The sequence below is a fragment of the Coturnix japonica genome, chromosome 7, assembly GCF_054131305.1.
Source record: "Coturnix japonica strain WE chromosome 7, WE-NBRP24, whole genome shotgun sequence".
NCBI lineage: Eukaryota > Metazoa > Chordata > Aves > Galliformes > Phasianidae > Coturnix > Coturnix japonica.
Genome location: NC_140669.1, coordinates 33,522,320 through 33,545,522, shown reverse-complemented (window position 1 = coordinate 33,545,522; position 23,203 = coordinate 33,522,320). Strand labels below are relative to the sequence as shown.

The 23,203-nt window shown below is 44.8% G+C and overlaps 1 protein-coding gene across 2 annotated transcripts in view; it reads right to left on the bottom strand.

Moving 5' to 3' along the window:
- Window positions 1-23,203, bottom strand: part of SLX9 (SLX9 ribosome biogenesis factor) — a 47,768-nt gene that overhangs the window by 9,274 nt on the left and 15,291 nt on the right. For both annotated transcript variants that reach the window (XM_085553781.1, XM_015867811.3), the window contains exon 3: window positions 2,241-2,309. In XM_085553781.1, coding sequence (XP_085409907.1) covers window positions 2,241-2,251 — 11 coding nt within the window. In that variant the 5' untranslated portion in view covers window positions 2,252-2,309. The remainder of the gene's footprint in view (window positions 1-2,240; window positions 2,310-23,203) is intronic.

The following is a 23,203-nucleotide window of genomic DNA, read 5'->3' as shown; positions in this document are numbered from 1 at the left end:
GCTTTCATAAACAGTATGTGCTCAAAATTTTCAGACACCTGATTCTGCACAAACATCCCAAATTCTTTTCTTACGAAGTCTCTGGTGTCTGAGGAGCCATACGATATATGTATTTTGAAATGTGCATACTTCTAATGTTTGAACCATTGCATAATTTTTTTCCCTTCTCTAGTCTCCTACAATGATTTATTGGAACTGAAGAAATCTCCAAGTTTTGCATTTGCACTACTGGGCTGAACTGTAGTTCTCAGGGTTCTGGCATCTCGTATCAAGAAAACAGTCCTGGAATAAGAAAAAACAACAAACTCTTGGGAATATTTAGGAAAGCACAGATTTAATGGTAATAACTATCTTCTCAGATAGAAGTAGTTTGACCTAAAATTTTCCATCTTGGTGTCCTTGCTAAAGAAAAGCTGACACATTTCATTTATTTTCCACCTGGTTTGTAGCTTTAGAGCCAAGAGAGGAGAAAAAAGGCCATTGTAGGGCCAAAACAGCATGCCCAATCTTGAGTAAAATTGTTTCTATGATGGCACATATACAAGAGGGAGTGATTAAAAGGAGTGTAGGAGGCCTACTCCTAGGCTTTTACCTCCAAAGCATCTGACCAGGGCTGTGGGAGCAGGAGTATGTACACTTTCTTACTTAAGACATACATAAGTCCCAGTCCTTTTATTTTCAGAAAGCTGCTGAGTGCTTATCTTCCTCTACAGCTTCTGGTACTGGTCACAGTTAGAGACAGGATACCCAGACAGAAAGATCTCAACTGTGTTCCACCAATCCCTTCCAGTTTTCCCACAACAGTATCAGACACACAGACAAGGAAAGACCTTCATGAGCACAGAATCTGCAAGTTCCAGGCCAATTGTAAAGACTACAAGAGAAATGTTTTTCCACTCAAAAGGGACACTGACTGCAGATATCAGCAGAATTTGGAAGTTGTTAGCTGATGATAATGAAGTTTCCCTTAGCACTTAGGGTGTTAAAGTATCAGCCAGAGACACCTTTCACTGTGACTTGTGCAATCACAGGTTGATGGACTTGAGCTCAAAGTGCAGTGAGAGTTCAGGAGCAGAGAGCATATGGTGCCCCAGAAAGCCACACTGCCCAACCCCCAACACAATCTGCCGGCAATTCTGTTGGACAGAAAGGCGCTAGGGGAAAAAACAGTCTCAAGAACAGCTCCAGGTGGCATAAAGAATTGCTCTGCCACTCTCCACGCCTCAGCATTATCTCAGAAGCTGACACGCACAGGCTGCTTCTGCTGACAGTGCAGAGATGCTAGCCAGGTTGGGGATGATGTTCCCTGCTCCACGAGGGAGCAACAGCAAGCCTCTCATACACCTCTGGAAAGGTCTCCATGCAAGACCACCTTTGACTGCTTTGCAGGATGAGGTTCCTTGACTCGACTCCCACTAGCACCCACAAGTGAATCCCACTCAGAGCTGCACTGAGAAAGAAAGACCCAACCTCTAGACTTGACCTTTAAAGATAACTAAGGACATCAGGCACATTGCAAATAACTAACTGGAGGCAGTGTATCTTGCCATACCACAGCTGAACGTTTTCCTATACTGGATTATCTGAAGCAAAAACACAGACACTCTTCCCACAGCAAACGGGAACATTTCTGCCACGGGCTGGGTTTGGCTGGCTCTTATTTCACAGCCTCTAGAAATGCAAGTCAGTTGGGTGGGTAGGCTCATCAGGGCATGTGGGGCAGTAACACAGCCAGCAGCATCCAGAGACATCCCTCGTGGAAAAGCAGAAGGTCCCACCACAGAACTCCACTACTTTTCTCAGAGGCCTGGGATTAGCTTGTGGGGCTCTGCTCCAGCCTGTCCTACATCCACAGGATGCTACCCAGCCCATGCTGTGACTGCACAGCTGGTCATAAACCTCCAGGAGCCTGAAAAGATACAAAGAAACCTGCTAGACCTACACTGCTATGGTGTCTTTCCTGGATAAATGAAGGTTTTTAAATAGTCACACTGCATGTGGAGGAATAACAAAAACAGGTTTGGGTAAAGAGTCAATCTTAGTGCTAAATACCCTCTGTAAGGAGAAAAAACACCAGGGACCTTTTTCCACAGTTGCTGGGGAGCAGGCTTGAAGGTTTTAGAGAAGCATTCAGCCCCTTGTCCTGCCACAGCCCAACACTTTCTCCCACACCCCACGTACAGAGGACTCCAGCAGCCACCCTCTGAGGTGCCTCCATACAGCTCTGCTTGGGCACTTACTTTGCAGCCATCTTTCTTTCCTCAGCTTCATTTTTTCTTTTTTTGATAGAAGTGTTTTTTCTTCCAAGCCTAGAGAAAAAGAGAGACGTGAGTGAGATGAGGACTGGTTCTGCACACCAGCTCCCTGCTGAACTCATCATAAAGGCAGATCAGCAGAAGCGGCAGCACAGGCCAGCCCTGTTTCCTTAGGCCAGCTAGTTGTCTTTGAGAAAGGCTTTTCAACAGAACTCTCCATCCTGCTGTCTGCACTCCCACAGTAACCAGGCCTGAGCAGCTGGCATCGCCTTCTGAAAGCTGGCCACAACTGCTAATCACTCCCCAGGCATCCACGCAGTGAGACACGTTGTCACAGACCTCAGCTAGGCTTTATTTCCTTGTTGAGGCTGCATGAGCAGCAGGACTGCATGATTGCCAAACCAAGATAAATGCAATAAATCAGTGAGGACAGACTTGGAGGGCCTACAGTCTCCAGAAATGGAAGCAAAAAAGCAAGCTTCTATATGAAAATATGCAGATCAATAGAACCAGGAGTAACACACTGTGGGCACACGAGGGATGAAGGAATGGCCTCCTACATGGCTACCACGAGCAGCAGGCCTGTCCTCCATATCTGCCCAGACAGCGTGGGGCAGGCAGTGGGAGGACGGTGAACGGCCTGAAAAACACAGGTCTGTGGCTCAGAAAAAAGCTAACACACACTCCATACTAATTTCAGTACCTCAAAAACCACTGTTGCTCACTGATTTCCAATACCAAGGGGATTAAGAAGCCAAAAGTTTTTACTCAAGATGCACTGTAGATACTATAAAGTTTTACCTTATCTTTAGTATTTAAAAATAAATGTTTAAGCAACTTTTCTCCTGGAACATCCTGCAAATACTGCTACAGGAATGCTAATAGAGGAATAAGATCCCCAAATACTACTTCTATCAACTTGGACTATTCTCAAGCCTGAAAAGGAAAAAAAACCAAAAACCAAAAAACAAAAAAAACCAAACCATAAAAACCTTTCAAACAAAATTCAAAGAAATGGGATATATGAATTCAGTAGAACTCTGAAAACATTTCACTGATGACTTTTCTGGAGCTTCAAATCTTGCACTACGATTTAAACCAAAGCTGGATCACCACTTAACAATCTCAATGCAGGAAGATCCAATGCAGATTGACAGGGTGGGGAGAAGGTAATAAAAACAAGTTGAGTTTAAGTTTACAAAGAACACAGTGAATCCAGCTGTTGCTTTCACTGCCTCTTGTCCCAGAAAAACTAAGAAGTAAGAAATAAAACCATACCTAGAAGTGACCAGTTATTTACAAAGTCTATTTATAGTGTAAATGTTATAAATTCATTTGCCGAGACATCAAAGCTGATGCTAAAACAACTGTCACATAAGCTGCCATCAGCTGTGATGTACTGGGCTCTGGGACTCCTTTGAGTCTCCCCTTCCCACCAAGTTGTCTAAACCTTGGGGCTGCAGCCCCCAGGCCCCTCTGCAGCCAAAGGACAAATGAGTTCCAGCAGCCTGCTGCTTGCCTTCAGGTGCCTGACTTCTGCTCCAGCCAGGATTAATGCTGTGTATCACAGCAGAGATCCAGGCCAAGATGTGCACGTAGCACCTGCCTCCTGCTGTAGCTGCACATCCACCTCAGCCAACATCCCACTATCCCCCGACCAGCACTGCAAATCCCTACAATTTCACTGCCCAGGAAGCAAGGATGGATCAAGGAGGTCAAAATGCAAATAGGAAAACTGCATCCCAGCACTGTGCAAGTGGCCGCTGGGACTGGAAGCTTCTTTCTCCCGGTGTTCTGCGCAGACCCTGGCTGTTTGAGCACTGGTAGCTTTCAGAAGCAGCAGTGCTGTAGAGACTCATCCCCTTGTCTGAAAACATACTCATTACTTCATTAGGAAAACAGCACCAAGTGGGATTTGTTAATGAAAAAAATTTCAGCTAGCTGGCCAATTCTAGTAATAACATCAATTCTGATATTTATTTTTTTTCTCCCTAAACAGCAGCAGAACATTTAAGGAAACACAAAAGCTGTTTTCTTGGCAAGAGCCCAAGCTCTGTGCCAGCAGGAGGATAAGCACCGAGCTCCCACAGCCGCAGCTCTGTGGGGTAGTGCAGGGATGGGCAGCAGAGCTGTACAACCCCAGGGCTTTGCAGCTCTCTGTCTGGGAAGAGCAGCCTGCGAGCACTGCCAGGGTTCCAGCCTCCTTGTGCTACAAGGCATGCAGCTCCAAGCTGGGAAGGTGACACGAACAAGGCCAGCTCATCTGTCCCCATCCCAGTGAGGGCACTTCTCTTCCCATTGTGTGTAGGGCACGGAGCAGCTAGTCTGCATCAAGCCCAGTGCTGTGCAGGAACAGCACTGCATATTCCACATGTTTTCATTCCAAACATCCTTCCTCACCCATCACAAGGGTGCTTTTTTCTTTTTCTTTCTTTTCATTTTTTTTTTTATCCTTGCTGCTGGAAAGTGCCAAGTTGTTTTTGACAAATTCCAGTTACAACACCGAGTGCCAAAAGTGGTGGAAACTCGCTGGAGAACTGATTTGGTTAGTTAATTAACAGTGCAGGCTGTCCCCAGGTAGTCTTTATTTTTATTTAGATTGTAACTACCCCTGAAATCAAAACCAGACTGCAGATCCATTTGAATTATTTTTCCATTAAATCAGAAGGGCTCAGGTCCGCCTCTCCCTGCAGCCCATTCTACATGTAATTTAACAAGTGCTGCCTTGGAAACTTTGTTCACAGGGGAACAAAGGGATCAGCAAAGCCACTTACCTTAGCTAAGGTACGTTTACACATTGTAAGCTTGATAATTATTACTTTTAATGAGGATGCACTTTCCTGCCCTCTGATAAGTATAAAACACCTTAAATATAAACAGACTGAAAAACAGCAACATGTTTTTGCCTACAATAACAAGTGTTAGATACTATACGTGGTGACCCACAAGATTCTGCCTGCATGTCACCGTTACTTCCACAAATCTTCATTTCTAAATAGACATGGGTTGGGCTTTTAGGTTGTTAGTTTGTTTGCGTGCTTGGTTTGTTTTTGAAGGACTGTCGTCACAGTCTTTACACTAGAAATACATACAGCCCCAAAACACACACAATCACAATTTATCACTTCTAGGCATTCAGAAACAACCCCAGCGTAGTTATGGGACTGGGCTAACAGCTTCTTCCAGGGTCTCACTTCAGACAGAGCAATGAAGAATGTGAAAACATGGCCCTTTGTAGGCATTTATAAACAGTTCCAGGCAATCACGCTGCTTCAAGGGCTCAGTTGTGAGCAAAAATGTCAGACATAAAACTGCACCTGTGCTACACTGCACTGTAACAGAGAGTTCTGCAGCACTGGCATCTGTTCTCTCCTCACAAAGCTGCAGTGAAGCACCAAGTCCCCTTCTGGTAAGAGCTATTAAAAAACTGCACACAGCTTTATGCGGTATTCCCAGATCTCAGATGATAAGTAACAGTGAAGCTGCTGCTGCCCAAAACATAATATTTTGGCAAATGTTTTGGGTACAATATAAAATGAAGTTAAACAACATCAGATGTGTTAATTTCAGCCCTAGTTGCTCAACAGCAGCAAAAATGAGCATATGCCTACAGGCTGATTTTCAGCCTCTTTGCTCCCTTACTCTTAAAGAAGCTCCCACAGACGGCTCAGTGCAATGACTTTTACCCAGCCCAAGTCCTGCCATCTTGAGTACGCTCTGAAAACAGCACTGAAGAGAAGATGACAACTCATCATCTTCTGGGACAGGACAGCTTTCACCATGGATACAGCATTTGCTTTTTATGTTCCAAAACAAGCAACGTTATTTTTGATTGCATTTAATCATTACACCAGCACACAAGCTTTTCCTTCTTCCCCCAGTGAGAGAGGCATCCTACTTAAAATGGGTTCTGTATTCCTGATCAGGTTAGAAAGCTGGTGAACTTGTACACCAGAATCAAGCACTACCATAGAGGCAAAGCAGCTTTTTCTGCTGCAGTTCAGACAATGGTGCTACACAAAGCCTTGAAGTCCTGACCTTATGTGGGGGACACACCACTGGTAGCACCTCCTTCCCCATGTAACTGCAGCCAGCCCTGCAAGTTCCTCAAAGCAGCAGCATGCAGACCCCCTTGGGGTTTCCTTGTGCAAATGTGACTGACAAACGTCATTCCTTCAGAACTAAAGGACTACAGAGAAATCAGCCATAGGAAGAAGCAACGAACGCCTCGACTGATGGACCACATGTAAAAGGCCCAGGGAAAAGACCGAGAGCACACTGAATCACTAATCTTTGAGAAAGACTTACTGCCAGTGCAGACCACATGATGCTATGCAGTACTGGGAATCTCTCTGCTGAATCTGCTGTGGAACCACAACACAGTTATTTAAAAGATTCCTGTACAGTTTGTGGGAAAGACTGAAAACAAACTGAAGATGATGGCTCCCTTAACAGTAGCAGAGTAGTAGTTTTCCAGCTTGTTTTCCTGACAGAAAGAGCATTAGGAGAACTGAAAGCTGGAGCCTGAGCTCCACTGCAGAACATGACTCTCCTGAGCTGGTTGGCACAACATGGTCCATTCTCTCTAATACTATCTTCAGTTTAGGCGCAGGAAGGAAAAGGAGCAGATCTGTGGTTCCTGATTCCTGAAAGACTTGTCCTTGCAGAAACAGTATTTGAAAAGTCACCTTGGCAACCAAGCTCCTTCGAGCATGCATACAGAAAGCAATGACTCATGGGTTTGCCATCACTACCTGAAACCATGGTGCTGAGGCACAGAGAAGTGTCCTTCCTTGCCAACTGCCAACCTCTTGAACCAAAGATTTTTAAGATTTGTTAAAAAACCCAAGGGCACTACTGAGGTGGACTGACAAAGCAGACTCCAGGGAGCCCACAGCAAAGCACCATCTGGGCAGCCCAACAAGATAAAAACTTGTATTTTAACAACAAAGAAAGATCTATGCAAAAGGTGTACTTGTGTTGGTACTGCTCCTTGGATGGGGAGTGGTGGGAAGAACAGAGAGATCCAATAAAACAAAGTTTCTGCAAGAGCTTAGACAGATACAAATATCTGGAATGAGGTTTACTCCAAGACCAAAAGTAATTCATGTTTACCAAAGCAGAATTTCTATCCTTAGGACTTACCAAGGGAGACAGAATAGAAAAACACTGCTAAGCTTTTTGACAGTGCCTTGTAGGTTTGTATTTTAAGAGATTTTCTCAAAATACTGTTTCCATTCCTACTAATAAGATTACATTTGACTTTATTCTCCTTTGAGAAATTTGAGGAATCAGCAGTTCAATACTTTCTGCAGTAAGATCTCAGTCTGATAGCACACTTGTGATTTATGCAAAATTACCTCAATTTGCTTAACTGCATATTGGTTACTAGACAAGTAAGCATTGTCTATGGAAGTTTGGCATCAAAAGCAAAGAACAAGAATCCACACAGAAGCTAGGTGCATTGGAAATACCCTTATTCTTATGCTCACATAGCATCTGCTACATCTTTCCTCACCCAGAGAAAGCACCTAGGTCATGAACACACACCTAAATATCTTCTCTGACTGTTACCTGAGCTTAGAACCTCAGCACTGCCGATTTTGCATGAAGTTGTCTGAAATTGTAAGCAGCAGCTTCACAGCTGGGTACTTCGATGGCAGGCAGAGCACTCAGTGCGCTGCTAGCTCTGCCAGCTCCCACTTTCTAAAGTGCTTTCTCAGCCCCTTGGAAGAGCCAGTGCTGTCCAGTCATACTTGCTATTGCATTCTCAAGGCACTTGTTTAGGCACACCACAACCTTTTCTCAGAAGGGAACCGAAGAAAAGAAGCAGGAGGAGATTCAGGGCTCAGCCCTTCCTGCACTGCTGTCAGGAAGGCAGCAGTATGCTTTATCTGACATGAAGACTGTGGAAAGAAGAGGAAAACAAAGCAGTCACATAGCTAAGCATACAAAACTCAAGACAATGCTGCACCTTCAATTCTCTCTTTGCATCTATTTCTATGTAAACACACATAAAGGTGTAAAAAGAGATGCTACTTCTCCAGGAACATGCAGCTTAGGATTCCTGGATTCCTCCAAAGGCCAGAAGAGCTGCTCTGACCCTTCCCCACAAGGAATTTACCAGAGAAGCACACAGCAAACTGAAGCTGTGAGAACAAGCCACACATTAAAGTGTGACACAGAGTAACTGTGACAGCACTGGCATCCCTGGTCTGAAAGAATTCAGGGTCAGTCATCAGCGCTTTCTATAGTGCACAGTGCTCCTTGTCTGGCCACTGAATGAAGTCCTCTCTCCGTACACAGGCATGCTGCAGCTCAGCATGGGTTATGCTAACACCCTGATAATAGCTGGTAAATTCCACCCCCCCCCCTTGGGAAAACCTGTTAGTCTGGTACACAGTCCAAAGTAGCACATTATAAATTCCAACTCATTCAGCATTTAAGGAAATTTTAACAGAGATATAAGAACTACTGAAACCCCTTTGCTTTAACTCATTCACTTGGAAAATATAACGCTGCAAAACAAAAAATTACAAAGCCTTTTCCCCATCTTCTTCGACAATTCTTCACAACCAGCTCAGGTTTGCAAATGGAATTTCAGGCAGTTTTTCACTAGGAAATGCAAATTGGGAACAATTCTATAAAGGAAAAAAAAGCCATCCCTAAGATTATCCCGCAGTACCCAGACTTCCTGCAGCACAACTCCTACCAGGCACCTCCACCAGACTCCCACACAGGCAGAAGTTGCTGTATTGCACAACTGGACTGAAAAACAATTATGCAAAACTGTGTGCTTTAACAGACACAGTGTTTCTCCAAAGGGGGAAAGATACTCAGGAAAATGTTCTATAAATGATATTTCTAGCAGTAAACCCCTACTCTCTTCCCCAAGCAATGCACAAGCTTAGCATGCATTTGATAGCCACTTCCAATTTCAGAATCTAAATGTTTTCCCAACGTTCATGTCCTGCAAGCAAAGTGCTGGCCAGCCCTCTCCATACAAAGTGGGATATACCACAAACACTGCGGTCTTCAACTTTGCAGCCTACCTGCCACACTGTGGGACATCCTGAGTTATGGATTTGACAGTTCTTACGGCTGGTTTGTCCTGTTGGCCAAGACTGGGCACACTCAGTAACCAGAGAGGAAGACTGACTTGTTATAACAATTGCATGCTTGTAGCTGAACACTGGGCTCTTGCAATACCACAACTGCACTGATATGAACAGCAACATAACAGGCTAGCCCAACATTTAAACCCACTAACTTCTTAATACTTTCCGAATTGAACAGGTCCTAGCTCAGGGACCACAGCAGCTAAGGGACACAAAGAGGAAAAATCTGTGTCTCCTTGAAATTCACGAAACTCAGGTTACATAATACTTTTGGTTGCTTGTAGCACTTGGTAAAATATCAGGGATGAAGTTTCAAGTTAGGCACACAGCTAATAGTAAAGGCCTTCTCCTGACCAGAGATTTTTGATGGGCAGAATCCAGCATTATCTGGTACCAAGAATACAAAGGAGGTGTCAACTCTAAACAGAGTGGAGGCCACAGGAAGAAAAATGTATTTATTTGTACCTTCTGTAACACAAGGCCTGGCTAAGGAAGGCATTTTACAGCAACCAATTGCTCAGCTCCCCAGTCAAGTCAATCCCTGACGGCTCCACACTCCACCTAAGCAAGAAAGATGGTAGCATCAGAAGCTCCTGAAAGGTGCAATATTAACTAAGTACTTGAGCCTGGCTTCCAGCAAATGGGAGGATTTAGAAGTAACTACTGGGGTGGTGCAGTGTTTCTCCTGGAAACCTATAGCCAGAAGAGAATAAAGACCAAAAACATGCAAGAAGTGGCAGCATTAGCAAGATTCTAAGATAATCTTGTGGCCTTCTATGATGGAGTGACGGCGTTGGTGGATGAAGGGAAGGCGACCGATGTCATTTACCTGTACCTGAGCAAGGCCTTTGACATGGTCCCCCATCACATCCTCATCTCCAAATTGGAGGGAAGTGGATTTGATGGGTGGACAACTCGATGGATAAGCAATTGGTTGAAAGGCCGCAGACAGAGGGTGGTGGTCAATGGTTCTATGTCCAGGTGGAGGCCAGTAACGAGCAGTGTCCCTCAAGGGTCTGTCTTGGGACCGGTGCTCTTTAACATCTTTATTAATGACATCGATGAGGGAATGGAGTGCACCCTCAGCAAGTTTGCTGATGACACCAAGCTGAATGGTGCAGTCGATACGGTGGAGGGAACGGATGCCATTCAGAGGGACCTTGACAGGCTGGAAAGCTGGGCTCGGGTGAACCTAATGAGGTTCAACACGACAAAGTGCAAGGTTTTGCACTTGGGCTGGAAGAACCCCAGGCACCTGTACAGGCTGGGAGGAGTTGTCCTTGAGAGCAGCTCGGCTGAAAAAGACCTAGGGGTCCTGATAGATGAGAAACTTAACATGAGCCAGCAGTGCGCTCTGGCAGCCCGGAAAGCAAATGGCATCCTGGGCTCCATCAGGAGAGGGGTGGTCAGCAGGGATAGGGAGGTGATCGTCCCTCTCTACTCTGCTCTTGTGAGGCCCCATCTGGAGTACTGTGTCCAGGTGTGGAGCCCTCAGTACAAAAAAGATATGGAGATTTTGGAAAGGGTCCAGAGGAGGGCCACAAAGATGATCAGGGGGCTGGAGCACCTCCCCTATGAGGACAGGCTGAGGGAGTTGGGTTTGTTCAGCCTGGAGAAGAGAAGGTTGCGAGGTGACCTCATTGCAGCCTTTCAATACCTGAAGGGAACTTACTCCCAGGAGGGGAGTAAACTCTTCGAAAGGGCTGATAATAGCAGGACTAGGGGAAATGGTTTTAAGTTGAAGGAGGGAAGATTTAGGTTGGATGTTAGGGGGAAGTTCTTTACTAGAAGGGTGGTTAGGTCCTGGAACAGGCTGCCCAGTGAGGTTGTGGATGCCCCGTCCTTGGAGGTGTTCAAGACCAGGTTGAACAGGGCCCTGGGCAACCTGATCTAGTAAATGTGTATGTTTGGTGGCCCTGCCAGGCAGGGGGGTTGGAACTACATGATCCTTGAGGTCCCTTCCAACCCGGGTGATTCTGTGATTCTGAATTTAACTTAAGCTAAGCTAAGATCCACCACTAAGGGACCCTGAGCTCTTAGAAGTCAGAGGTGAAGGCAAACAGCGCATATATGCATACAGTGATACTTCAGCTGGTAGGTGGCAAACATTATTGCAGTGACACACTGTTACATAATGAATATATAAAGTAATTTGACTGTTGAGTGCACAGTGATCAATACTTAATCATATTCCCAGGCTATACAACATCAATCAGAAATTGAATGGAGCAGACAGTGCAGATACATAATTTCAGGGTACAAAACAAATCAATCACAAGAGCAGCACCAAGTGGCACTTGCACAGGAGCACACGCAGAGCAGAGACCAGATCACATCACAGATGTCTTCAAAGTGAAGGAGGAAGCAGAACTTAGCCATGAGGATCAGAAGAATGTTAAAACTGACTGAACATATAGGCTCAAGTGACTGAAAGGATGAAGCTCTTGCGCTTAGAGAAGGAGGAGAAAAGCAAGAACAGTTAGGGAAGGAGCATTACATGCAGTAAGGTATCCACAGGGCACCAGCTGGGTGGCATGAGGCTGCCCACTCAAGCTTCTTTCCACAGGGCGCATGAGGAACAGATAAGGTAAGTTTTACACCCTTCTTTCATTGGCTGTTAAGGAATTACAGGCAAAACTGAATGTACCAACTAATTCTTTAACAGGACAGATATCCCAAAAGTAACATCCCAGTTTGATCTCTGCATCTCAGCCATTCTCTGTGGCAGCCACTGATTAGGAGGCAATGAGAAACACAGACTTGAACACACATGAATTAGAAGTGGATTGCCTGTAATTTATTCCTCCTGCCCTCCCTACTTGACAAATAACCAGAAGTACAACACACAATGGAGGTCTCTGTGTCACTAAGCAGGAAAGGAAGCACATGGGTGAAATTACAGGAAATCCTATAACTCCTGAAACATTCAGTTTCCCTGTCTTTAAATGTGAGATCCATGAAATTAGCTACTAAAGCCTACGCTATTTTTCAGCTGTGAGCCCTGCCCCAAATGTTGCAATCTGGAGAGAAGGAAAGGGATTTTTCAAGTGGCCCTGACTGAAGGTACTCCTTTAATACTGTCACAGCCATTAGCTATCTCAGGATGACTTCCCACCATGGCTGCCCTTTCAGAAAGCAAAGGGGACACTTGATCAGCAGGAAAGACTACCTTCTCTTCTTGGCCTCTGGCTCAGTCTGCCGCTAAGCTTCAATAATGGAAGCAGAGATCATAGAATCATAAAGGTTCAAAAAGATCACCTAGTCCAACCATCAACTCATCCCTGCCATGCCCACTAAACCATGTCTCTCAGTGCTACATCTCAACATTTCTTGAATATTTCCAGTGACAGTGACTGCACCACTTCCCTGGGCAGCCTGTGCCAACACACCACCAATCTTTCTGAGAAATTTTTCATAATATACAACCTCAATTTCCTCTGGCATAACTTGAGGTTGCTCTTCCTATCACTGTTACCAGGGAGAAGAGGCCAACCCCCATCTCACCACAACCTCCTTTCAGGGAGCTGTAGAGAGTGATAAGGCCTTCCCTGAGCCTCCTCTTCTCTGAACAACCCAGTTCCCTCATCTGCTCCCTATAAGCTCCAGATCTGTCACAGCTTCATTGCCTTTCTCTGGACAGGCTCCAGGGCCTTCCTGTAGTATGGGGTCCAGCAATGAACACAGCACTTGGAGTGTAGCCTCATCAGAGCTGAGTACAGAGGGATGATCACCTCCTGCTCCTGCTGACTGCACTACTTCTGATACAAGCCAGGATGCCGTGGGCCTTCTTGGACACCTGGGTACACTGTTGGCTCATGCTCAGCCAGCTGCTGCTCAGATCCTTTTCCACCACACAGCTTTTCAGACAGTCCGTCCCAAGACTGTAGCAATACATAATCAAAGTGCAAGACTTGGCACTTGCTCTTGTCAAACTATTATTGTTGGCCTCAGTCCACCCATGAGCCTGTCCAAATCCCTCTGTAAGGCCTTCCTACCCTTAGGCAGGTTCCAGAAAAGGGCATACAGACAAAGAAAAGTCTGAGGTATTCAACCACCTTTTTGCCTCAGACTTCACTAATGACTGCTCTAAATATAGCCCTCAAGCAGATGGTTCAGAAGGTAGGAACTGGGGGAGCAATGCTCCTCTCACTGTAAGAGCAGATCAGGTTTGTGAACACCTGAGGAATCTGAACATCCACAAGTCTATGGGACCCAATGTGAAGCATCCCAGAGTCCTGAGGGAATTAGCTGATGTAGCTGCCAAGACACCCTCGATGGTCTCTGAAAAGTCTTGGTATTCAGCTGAAGTCCCTGGCAACTGAAAAAAAGACAAGGTCACATCCATTTTTAAGAAGAGTAGAAAGCATGACCCAGGGAACTACTGACACATTAGCCTCACATCTTTGTCAGTGAGATCAGCAACAGGATCAAGTCAGCAAGTCTGCAGAAGACAACAAGCTGTATGGTTGACTGTATGGTACAGTCAACATTCCCAAAGGAGGGGATGCCATCCTGAGCAACCTAGACAGGCTCAAGTAGTGGGGCCAGGAGAATCTAATGAGGTTCAGCAATACCAAGTACAAAGTCTTACACTTGGGTTGTGGCAACCCCCACACCAACATAAACTGGTCGATGAAAGGACAGAGCACAGCCCTGACAAAAAAGTATTTGGGTGTACTGGTGGATGGCATACAGACGAGCCAGCACTGTGCCCTCGCAGCCCAGAAAGCTAACTGTATTCTGAGCTGCACCAAAAAGCAGCATGGTCAGCAGGGCGAGGAAGGTGATCCTTCCCCTCTGCTCTGCACTGGTGAGATCTCACCTGGAATGCTATGTACATGTGTGGAGTCATCAGTACAGGAGACATACAGACCTGTTGGAGCACCTACAGGGGAGGGCCACAAAAATGATTCAGGACATGGAATACCTCCCCCATGAGGACAGACTGAAAGAGCTGGGGCTGTACTGCCTGGAGAAGAGAATGCCCTAGGTGAGATTTGGTAACATCCATTCAGTATCTGAAGGGAAGTGTTGTGGTTCTGTGATTTTTGTTGTCAGTATTCCATATCAGAACATCATATAAAACAGTGGGAGTTAAAGAGTTCGTGTTCTGTTTCCATGGACTGCCTTTTTTGGGCATTCTGGGTCCTCAGAGGGGACGGGAGGAGCAGCATTCATGGAAGACCTGTCGCCCAGAGGAAGAAAGGTGGAGCTCCTGGCAGGACACCAACAACTCTCCCTCTCACTTTGCCGCAGAGAAAAGCACGTGCTTCCCCTGCAGTCTATTAGCGTAAGGCCTTGTGTTTTGGAGGCTCTTTTCTCTCTCATTTTGTTTGATTTCGTTCAATTTAGTAAATTACCATTCATCCTCAGATCGTTGCCATTGTTCTTTTTAGACCCATCTGTTATCTCCCTAGTCTTCCCCCTCTATCCCTCTCCTAGAATGCAGAGCTCACAAGTTCCTTGCCTCATTAGTCACGGGTCAGGCTGGCTGTCCCACTAAAGGTGGGGTAGTTGTTTTTTTCCCTCTCTCTTTTTGTCTCCTTCTGGGCTTGTGCCCCTGTCATGGACTCAGATCTAGAGATAACTCCAAGACAGGAAGCTGTAAGAAATAAGGGGACAGACTCTTCAGCATGATCTGCTATGACTGGACTATGGGAAATGGTTTCAGACTAGAAGAGTGGAGATTTAGATAGGATAAATAGGGAAGAAGAATTTTAGAACAAGGCACTGGAACAGGTTGCCTAGGGATATGATTGGAGACATTCAAGGTCAGGCTGGACTAGGCTCTGATCATTGGTAATTGTTGTAGATGTAACTTCATCGCAGTGGAGTTGGATTAGATGACCTTTAAAGGATCATTCCAACTCAAACAATGCTATGATTAAACAGGACAGGCCCCAATACCGACCCCTGAGGAACACCACTTGTGACAGGTTGCCAGCTGGATTTACCTCCATTCACTACCACTCTCTGGGCCTGGCCCTCCAGCCGGTTCCTTTCCCAGCCAAGAGTGTACCCGTCCAAGCCACAGGCTGCCAGCTTCTCCAGGAGAATATTATGGGAGACAGAGTGACAATAAAGCTAAAAGTCAACTTCTCTAATTTTCTACCCCAGAACACCCCCCATTAAACAGAAACAGTGCTTAAGACTCTACCAACCTGGGCTGCCACCAGCTTGTTTTGCCAGAAAAACTTGTCAGCCAAGAGACAAAAAGCCTGCAGAGTAGGCAGCCACACCTAAGGTAAGTACCTAAGTACAGGACTGTCTATTCAGATACATCCCTCAGGATCTGCTGGCAGGCTCATTGGGAACCTGAAGATTAGGGAACAGATAGGCAAGGTGCTGACCTGCCCCAGGAACACAATATTGGATTGTTGATCTCTAATGGAACTAAAGAAAAAAAAAATCAAAAAAATCAACTGTGATCGACTGCTCTGTTAATGACAGAAAGACAGGGCTGTTTCCCCTGGAAAGACTGACATGTAACGCAGAGCAGTATCAATACCAGCAGCACATGACACTTGGAAACTTGGCAGGGAGACAACAGCAGGCAGACTCTAGGAGAGCGCAGATCAGGGTGAGGGGAAACAATGGCTTAGCTTACCTAAGAGCTTGCTGCAGTCCCAACACTCCTCTATCGTGCCTCCTGCACAGCCTCCTACCCCAGTTCTGATGTGCTCTGGCCATGAGAAGGCATAGCTCACTTACACTCAGGTTAGTTCTCTGCTGGTTTAGCAAGCTGGCGCAAACTACAGCAAGTAGTAAGCCACCTCATTATCAGCAGTAGCAAGTTGTTTTGAGATTGCTGAACTGATCATTCAGATTTCATCCCAGAGACTGGAAGTATCTATCGTGTGTTGGAGACAGAAGCCCAAATTTATCACTAGCAACCTGACCGCAGGCCAGCAGTTGTATTTATTCCAGCCTGACATGAATGAACACACGAGCATTCCAAATCCCCTGGTTGGGCTCACAAGGGAGGACAGAAGGAACTTCTGCAAAAGCTCTCATAGCTCAAAGGATTCTGCATTGGCAGTACCTACAGCGTTCTATTTCCTCAAGCTCACTACTTTGTTTTCCACAAGTTACTATGCACTGGAGGTTGTATGTGCTCAATTATAACAAAGTAATAAATATTTCATTGAAATAAGTCAATATTTGGCATGGGAGAAGGAACATAATCAGAGGCAGGGAGCTAGCAGGAGCTGACATGACACCACAGCTTCATTTCCTGTCCAGACTCACACACTCTCTATTTTGATCCCAGAAGAGTCACACTGTTAGGCCACAATGAGAGCTAAGAAGAGGGAAGCAGCTGGCAGAGGAATCCTAAAAGGACAACCTAAAAGCAAGCTCTAAACAGAGAGCTTTAGGAATGATACCTGACCTTATCTCCCAGACCAATCTGCTGAAAAAGTGATGATGAACACTACCGTAGGATCTCCTCCCTTTCTTCTTCCTCAGTAATTCATTCCTTTCATGAGCAAGCCAAGGCATACCTCGTGTAGACCCCTACTACATACTACCTGAGCATGCAAAGTCTTCAAAGATATCTGCAGAGGTGAAGACCCTCTGCCCTGCACAGAGAGAAGACACACAGGAGAGGACTGAAAGCTTTAGTCTGTTTTAGAAATTGTCATAAGGCAATACAGTACAGGCAAACCCAAAATTTTGCAATGTGCTGCGACTGAGCATCAGAAATGTATTTACCAGAATCACTGTGTGGACCAGTGCTCTGTTAGCTAGGACAGCCAGCTCCCTCCCTATTCCTAACAAACCCTCTGTGCTGAAATCCACATAAGCCCACATTAAACTGGGATAACAAGTTGGGAGTTTGCGATTAATCAAGCTAGCAAAGAACGATAGTAAAGAGAAGGTGAAATTGAAGGGCATGTCCTGCTTCTAGCTATACAGTAGAGCAAGACTGAGCAGTGTAATGTGTTCAGCATTACTACCACACCAAAATGGCCATAACTTTTAACCAAACCTGAACTGCTGCAAAAATCCTGCCATGCACTATAAGATGGAAATCTCTTATTGCTGCAGTTCTCATGCTGGCATGACACATCTTCCAAGGCTGCTGAAGCCAAAGGGAAAACATTGCAGGAGATCTCTCCCTTCAGGTCAAGGCTTGCCACAGGACAGCTCACCTCAATTCCCTGGAAACACCCTTCCCCTTGAAGTAAGTTGTGCATGCAAGCAAGGACTAGTTATATCATTTTGAAACTGTTATGTAAATACCTTGATACCTACAAAACAAAAGATACTAGGAGAAAAGCTACCTTTATTCAACATTGTTCTCTGGTTTTTCTGGTAAGTCTGACCAATCAGTGGAGCACTGACAGGAAAGCCCACAATTTGTTAATGCTGTTCTGTAATCTTTGTCTTACAGATTTCACTTCCTGTCTATTGCAAATCCAGCACAAGATTCTGACCTCTTTCTACAGTGGAAGTTAGAAGTAGCTATTTTTATATTTGTTGTCAGACAGTAGAACTAAGAGCATAAGAAGGAAATTACTAATTGCACAATAAATTAACAACTGTTTTGACAGGACAAGAAGCAAAGGGCATAAACTAAAGCACAGAAGGTTCCATCTGAGGGAACACTTTTCCCACAAAACAGGCAGCTGAGCACTGGCATAGCTCACCCTGAGATGCTGGAGTGTCACTCCTTGGAGATGCTCAAAAGTTGTCTAAGTCAAACAGTGACTTCAGCTCACTCCGCAGCGCTGACCAAGATGCTCTGGAAAAGTGTCTATAGGATGACAGCAAGTTCCGAGGCTGCAGGAAGGGCCACGCTCGGACATTTACCAGACTCATCCTTTGCTGGGACAAAGGGACAAGGTGCCTGTTCCTCTGCAGGTTGATAGGAACCTCAGGTGCCTGATCCTGGTTGGGACCAAATAACAAAGAAGCTTGCCTTGTTTCTTACAGAAAGGCAGTACCTTTACATTTTTATACTTTACCTGAGTTAGCGTTACCAACAAATGCCTACCATGTTCGGCAGACAAATGTACTCCCATGTGTTTTTTTCCTTGCTAATTAGTTCCATGACAGACCTGAAGGCTAGCAGGAAGCATTAGGAGAATAGAAAGCAAGTGCATTCTAACAACTGCAAAACAGACTGGGAAGATTACGAGATGCTCAGTTAAAAGTGGTACAAATAGAAGTGAAGAAAGAAGCCCAAAGCCTAATCTGTCCCCCCAACATCCTTTAAACCAGCTCCTCTTGATTCCAATAGGCCTGCCACAGAACTGCACTGAAGTCAATTGTGCAAGACCAGATTATTAACACTTGCATTTCAGTTTTTAAAACTGTACTAGGAATAAAACGACAATGTTATGATTATATAGACAAACAGCACAATTACCACAGGCATGTTGGTTTCTGCAACTTCAGGAGACAAAAAAAGCCATTGGAGTTGCAAACTCTTTGCAGTGCACAGAGCACCAGTGCTGTGATGTGCATGGCTACATACCTGCTGCTGGAAAGATAGATATCACTGCAGTGTAAAAGGACTAAGTAGGCAGAATAGATGAGAATACTAAATGCCACGCACCCTCTTGTACACCTCTCTTGAAATTTTTGCTCACCCTTAAACCAGCATCTTCTATTTCATTTCTGACACTTATTTCATTGGAAGGGACTAGGAATGAGTCTAATTTCTGTACATCTACAGAGATGTGATTGTATTTACTAAACTTCCTCAGCTCCTCCTTTCTCAAATAGTCATCTTTTAAAGGCAAATGAGCTCTGATTCATTTAATCATCACTCATATTCCATGTCTTTACCATCAGTGCTGAAAGGCTGAACCACAGATAAACAAGGATGTTCTGAAATGATTGCATTTGACTGCAAGCACTGTTATTAATTCAGACCTCCAGACTGGCTTTTTTTTCCCCTGTGCCAAAGATGATCCCTGATGTCATCTTCTACAAGTTTATAGCCTCAAGTACTTAGGCAATGCCCACGCACCAGTGGAAATGGAAGCAAGAGAAATGCTTCTTCTAGAGATACATCTTTGCTGCCCTGATCAGTATTCGTGGAGCTACTGCCTTGAATCTTTCTTAGAGCTCATTATAGCCACAACAAAAATTCCACTGGGTTATTTTGATTAATTCTGGCAGATTCTCTTGGATGTCTGTTCTTAGGCTCCCTGTATTATGGGTTCTTTTCTACACTCTTCACATGCCACACATTGACAGGGAAATGAAAAAAGTTATCACGTGCCAGAGCTTGCCCTTGATTTTTAAGTCCTTGTGGTAGATTAGTGTACTGTGCTCCTCCCATCTCCACGCTGTCCTATCTGTTGCACAACCATGCGTCAAGGAGTTAATCCAGCCATCTGCAGCTGTCAGTGCTGCTGCTTACCAGGAAACCCAAGCACTTAACAGTTGCGAGCACAAAGGGAAATCATAAACTCTTTCACTGGACAGCCATATATTACATGTAATCACATTTACTCCTTTTACATGACAGTCTGCTCAAGTCAACGTAAAAGAGATAATTCTGGCCCTAGACATGGAGAAGAATTTGACAGCTCAGCCTGTACAATGCCTGCAGACTTCCATCACTTACATAATCTAAGCACTGTTAGATCCTAGTCACATTTTTATCAGTTGGTTCCCACACCACTTGTATTCTAAGCGGTTTTATAAACTGCTGCACGAACAGAGAACTGTTATCGCTGACATAAATATAAAAGGAGGAAGGAGAGTGAAAGTATCCAGGTAAGCTTCCCAAATGATTTGTAAGCAGGGACATCTTGGACATCCAGCCCTCTACTCAATGCTCAGCTTTGCCTACAAGCAGTGAGGCAAAAAGCAACACACAGTACTAGCCACGCACAGAGCTGGTTGCACCTCATAACCTATTCATCCTCCTTCCTGGTTTTAGAGCACCTAAAGCAGATCTTAAAATTGGAATGCATTAGAAGATGCTGCTAAAAAAAATCTCTTGGGAAATACAAGGTAAGTAATTCATACTGCTCTGGTCTGCTTCTGACTGGAAATACCAGAAGTATGTACATGACAATGGTGGTCCATCTTCTATATTAAGATCATATGACCATAACAGCTCTTTAGCCATTCAAGTAATTCAAGTGGCAGAGTTCTGTCAGGCTTTTGTTGTTGTTGCTGATTATACAGCCCAATGAGACTAATCCATAATCTTTTCATCCAGGTGAACTGAAATTCATTATTAAAGCACTCAGTCCGAGAGGTGCCCAGCATACCCAGTCTCCTTCCCTCCTCACACTCTAAAAGTGGAATCAGTCTGAATTCTGTTTCACCACCTCTTTCAGTCTCTGACATTTCCTAGTGCTGCTGGTTTTATTCTGTCTCAACTGCTCTTCTGCTTCAGCAAACAATTCAGAGTTCCCAGAAGCCCTGAGGCATTAATACAATCACCAGCTCCCCCATCTTAGGCAGCACACTGCAGCTGGGTAATTTCTTGCTCTCCGTACAGCCCAGACCTACCTTCCCCTTCTGCCTTGCCCTACACAGCCCACTGCAGGGCCCAGCCCTGAGACAAACCTCAGCAGACACCTCCTACAGCCTTCTTCAACTCCAGCTGAAGCTGGACCCTGCAATCCTGCTGGGCACCCATCATTTTTCCCATAATTATTTTCGCAGAAGATAAGTCTTAAATTAGAGCAAGCCTCTCTAATCAAATTTACCTGTTTAGCTCATTTAAATGAAGATGAAAAAAATGAAAAAGAAAGAAAAATGAAGATCTGGGCCCTTCAAGAGATAGGGAACCTAACATTTTCTCCATTCTGTCACCTCTCCCTCTTTCCTTCTTTTGAACTTGCAAGACAGGATCCATTACCCATTCTGGAATGACATTCTGATGGCAGAATCTATTTTAAAGCTATTTTTTAAAGTGGCAGGGCTCCATCTACTTCATGCTGTCAGTAGCAAGCAATGACAATACAAGCCTCAGTGAATGGCATACACTACTGCCCAGACTTCGTAACACACCGGTGTTAGCATGAAGGAATGCTCCCATCACAGCTCCATCTATACCATCTGCTCTTCCTGATGAGCTCAGTAACGATGGGAGAAAGATACTGAAGGAACTTCAATTATGTTACTTTAAGAAAGCAAGGAGTGAGGAAGGATGAAAGCAGAGTAAGTACTTGTTAAGTTCTTATCTGACACACTCTCAGCTTTCAGGGCTACCAGACATTGAGTATTGCCTCCATCTTTGCAGCACCAAAACACAGAGCTGTGAGACGTGCTGGCCTCTCACGATGGCTTCAGAAAGACACCTCCCTGCACCGCGCTCATTACTCCATGCTCACACAGCAATGATGTCCGGTACAAAGCATGCGAGGACATTCACTGACTCCAGACAAACCCAAGGAATTCATTCAGATGGAACTGTTTCTGTAAGGAAAATGTTCCTTGAACAAAAAAAATGCACTTCCCCAAATTCTCTGTCTTGCAATACTATATGCAAAACACAACCACGGAGAACACAGCTTTCCCGGCAAAATATCTGGTACGTTCTTAAAAAAGAAAGACTTTCTTTCATTAAAAAAAATAATAATAATTAAAAAAACAGCATAAAACCATTTCATATTGTGTTGATTGCCCTGGAGACACTGGCATGAACAGCATTTCTTTGCGGTGATGAGGACTGCTGGCACAAGTACTGCCTGTAGATTTCCTTATATGGACCAAATAGTCAAACAGGTTTAGACACCACGCACCTACAGACCCATCACTGGTGTAAGACTGAATTTAAGCTCTTATATCTTATTGACAGACTATTCATTTTTATCTCATGTTCCAACAGCTGCCCAGCACTACACTGCACTTTTCATTCTTCTGGCTTTGTTCAGCTTCCTTTTCTTGACGGGGAATAATCCATTAGTCCTACCTTTGTTGAAGTGTCACAATGTAAGACATGAAAAAATGCCAGCTTCTTGGTGGAACACAACCCAGAAAGCACAGTCTTCTCCAGAAGAGCGGACTGATCCAAACTATGCTAGGAACAATGCTTGCCAGTATCAAGAAGGCTGCTCCATTGCAAGGTCTGTGGACTCAAATATCTCTACCCTTTAAAACACTGTAGGATGGAGCTGAGCAGCCAAGCACTCTGCCATGGTCCCCCACCCACCTGAAGGACACATAGCCCCTAAAATACATGCAGGGACCTGTGACTTGAGTCCCAGCAGAGCACATGAAAATATATTCCTTATGATGAGGGAGAGATGAAAATCTGCAAGACACCATGCAAAAACCCGGAACATTCTGGAAGAGACAGAAGGTTGATGTGTCCCCCCTGACAGCTCTCATGCATGGTGTGCCATACTAGGCCTGGGAGCTTCAGAGAGAAAAGATTCACCAAAGGTTCTCAAAACAAAACCTCTTTGTCCATCTTCTGAAATATTAATTTTCTTCTAGTGAATGTAGTTTGCTTTCACTGAGAACCTTGCAAAATCTGAGCCATCTGTTGGAACAATGGTTGATGCTGATAAAAACAGAAAAATTCATTTTACCAGCTGCCCCAAACTCACTCCGCCCAGAGAGGTTACCAACGTGCAAAATACTGCTAGTAAACTAAACATGTGCTGGAGATGTTCACCGCTAGCCAGGATTTCCACACAGCTCTTTCTAAAGCCAGAAATACACGACCTGTAAAAGCCAAAACAGGGCTACGGCTCTCTATAAAACACGGGGGAGAGAGGAGGGGTACTAGCAGATCTCATTGAAGATTACTTTTAGCTGAAAAAAAAAGTCTGTCTCCTTAAAATTTTCTTCAAACAGAAAAAGGTGGTGGCAGCAGCTGGGGTACAGAAATAAATCAATAGATCCCTA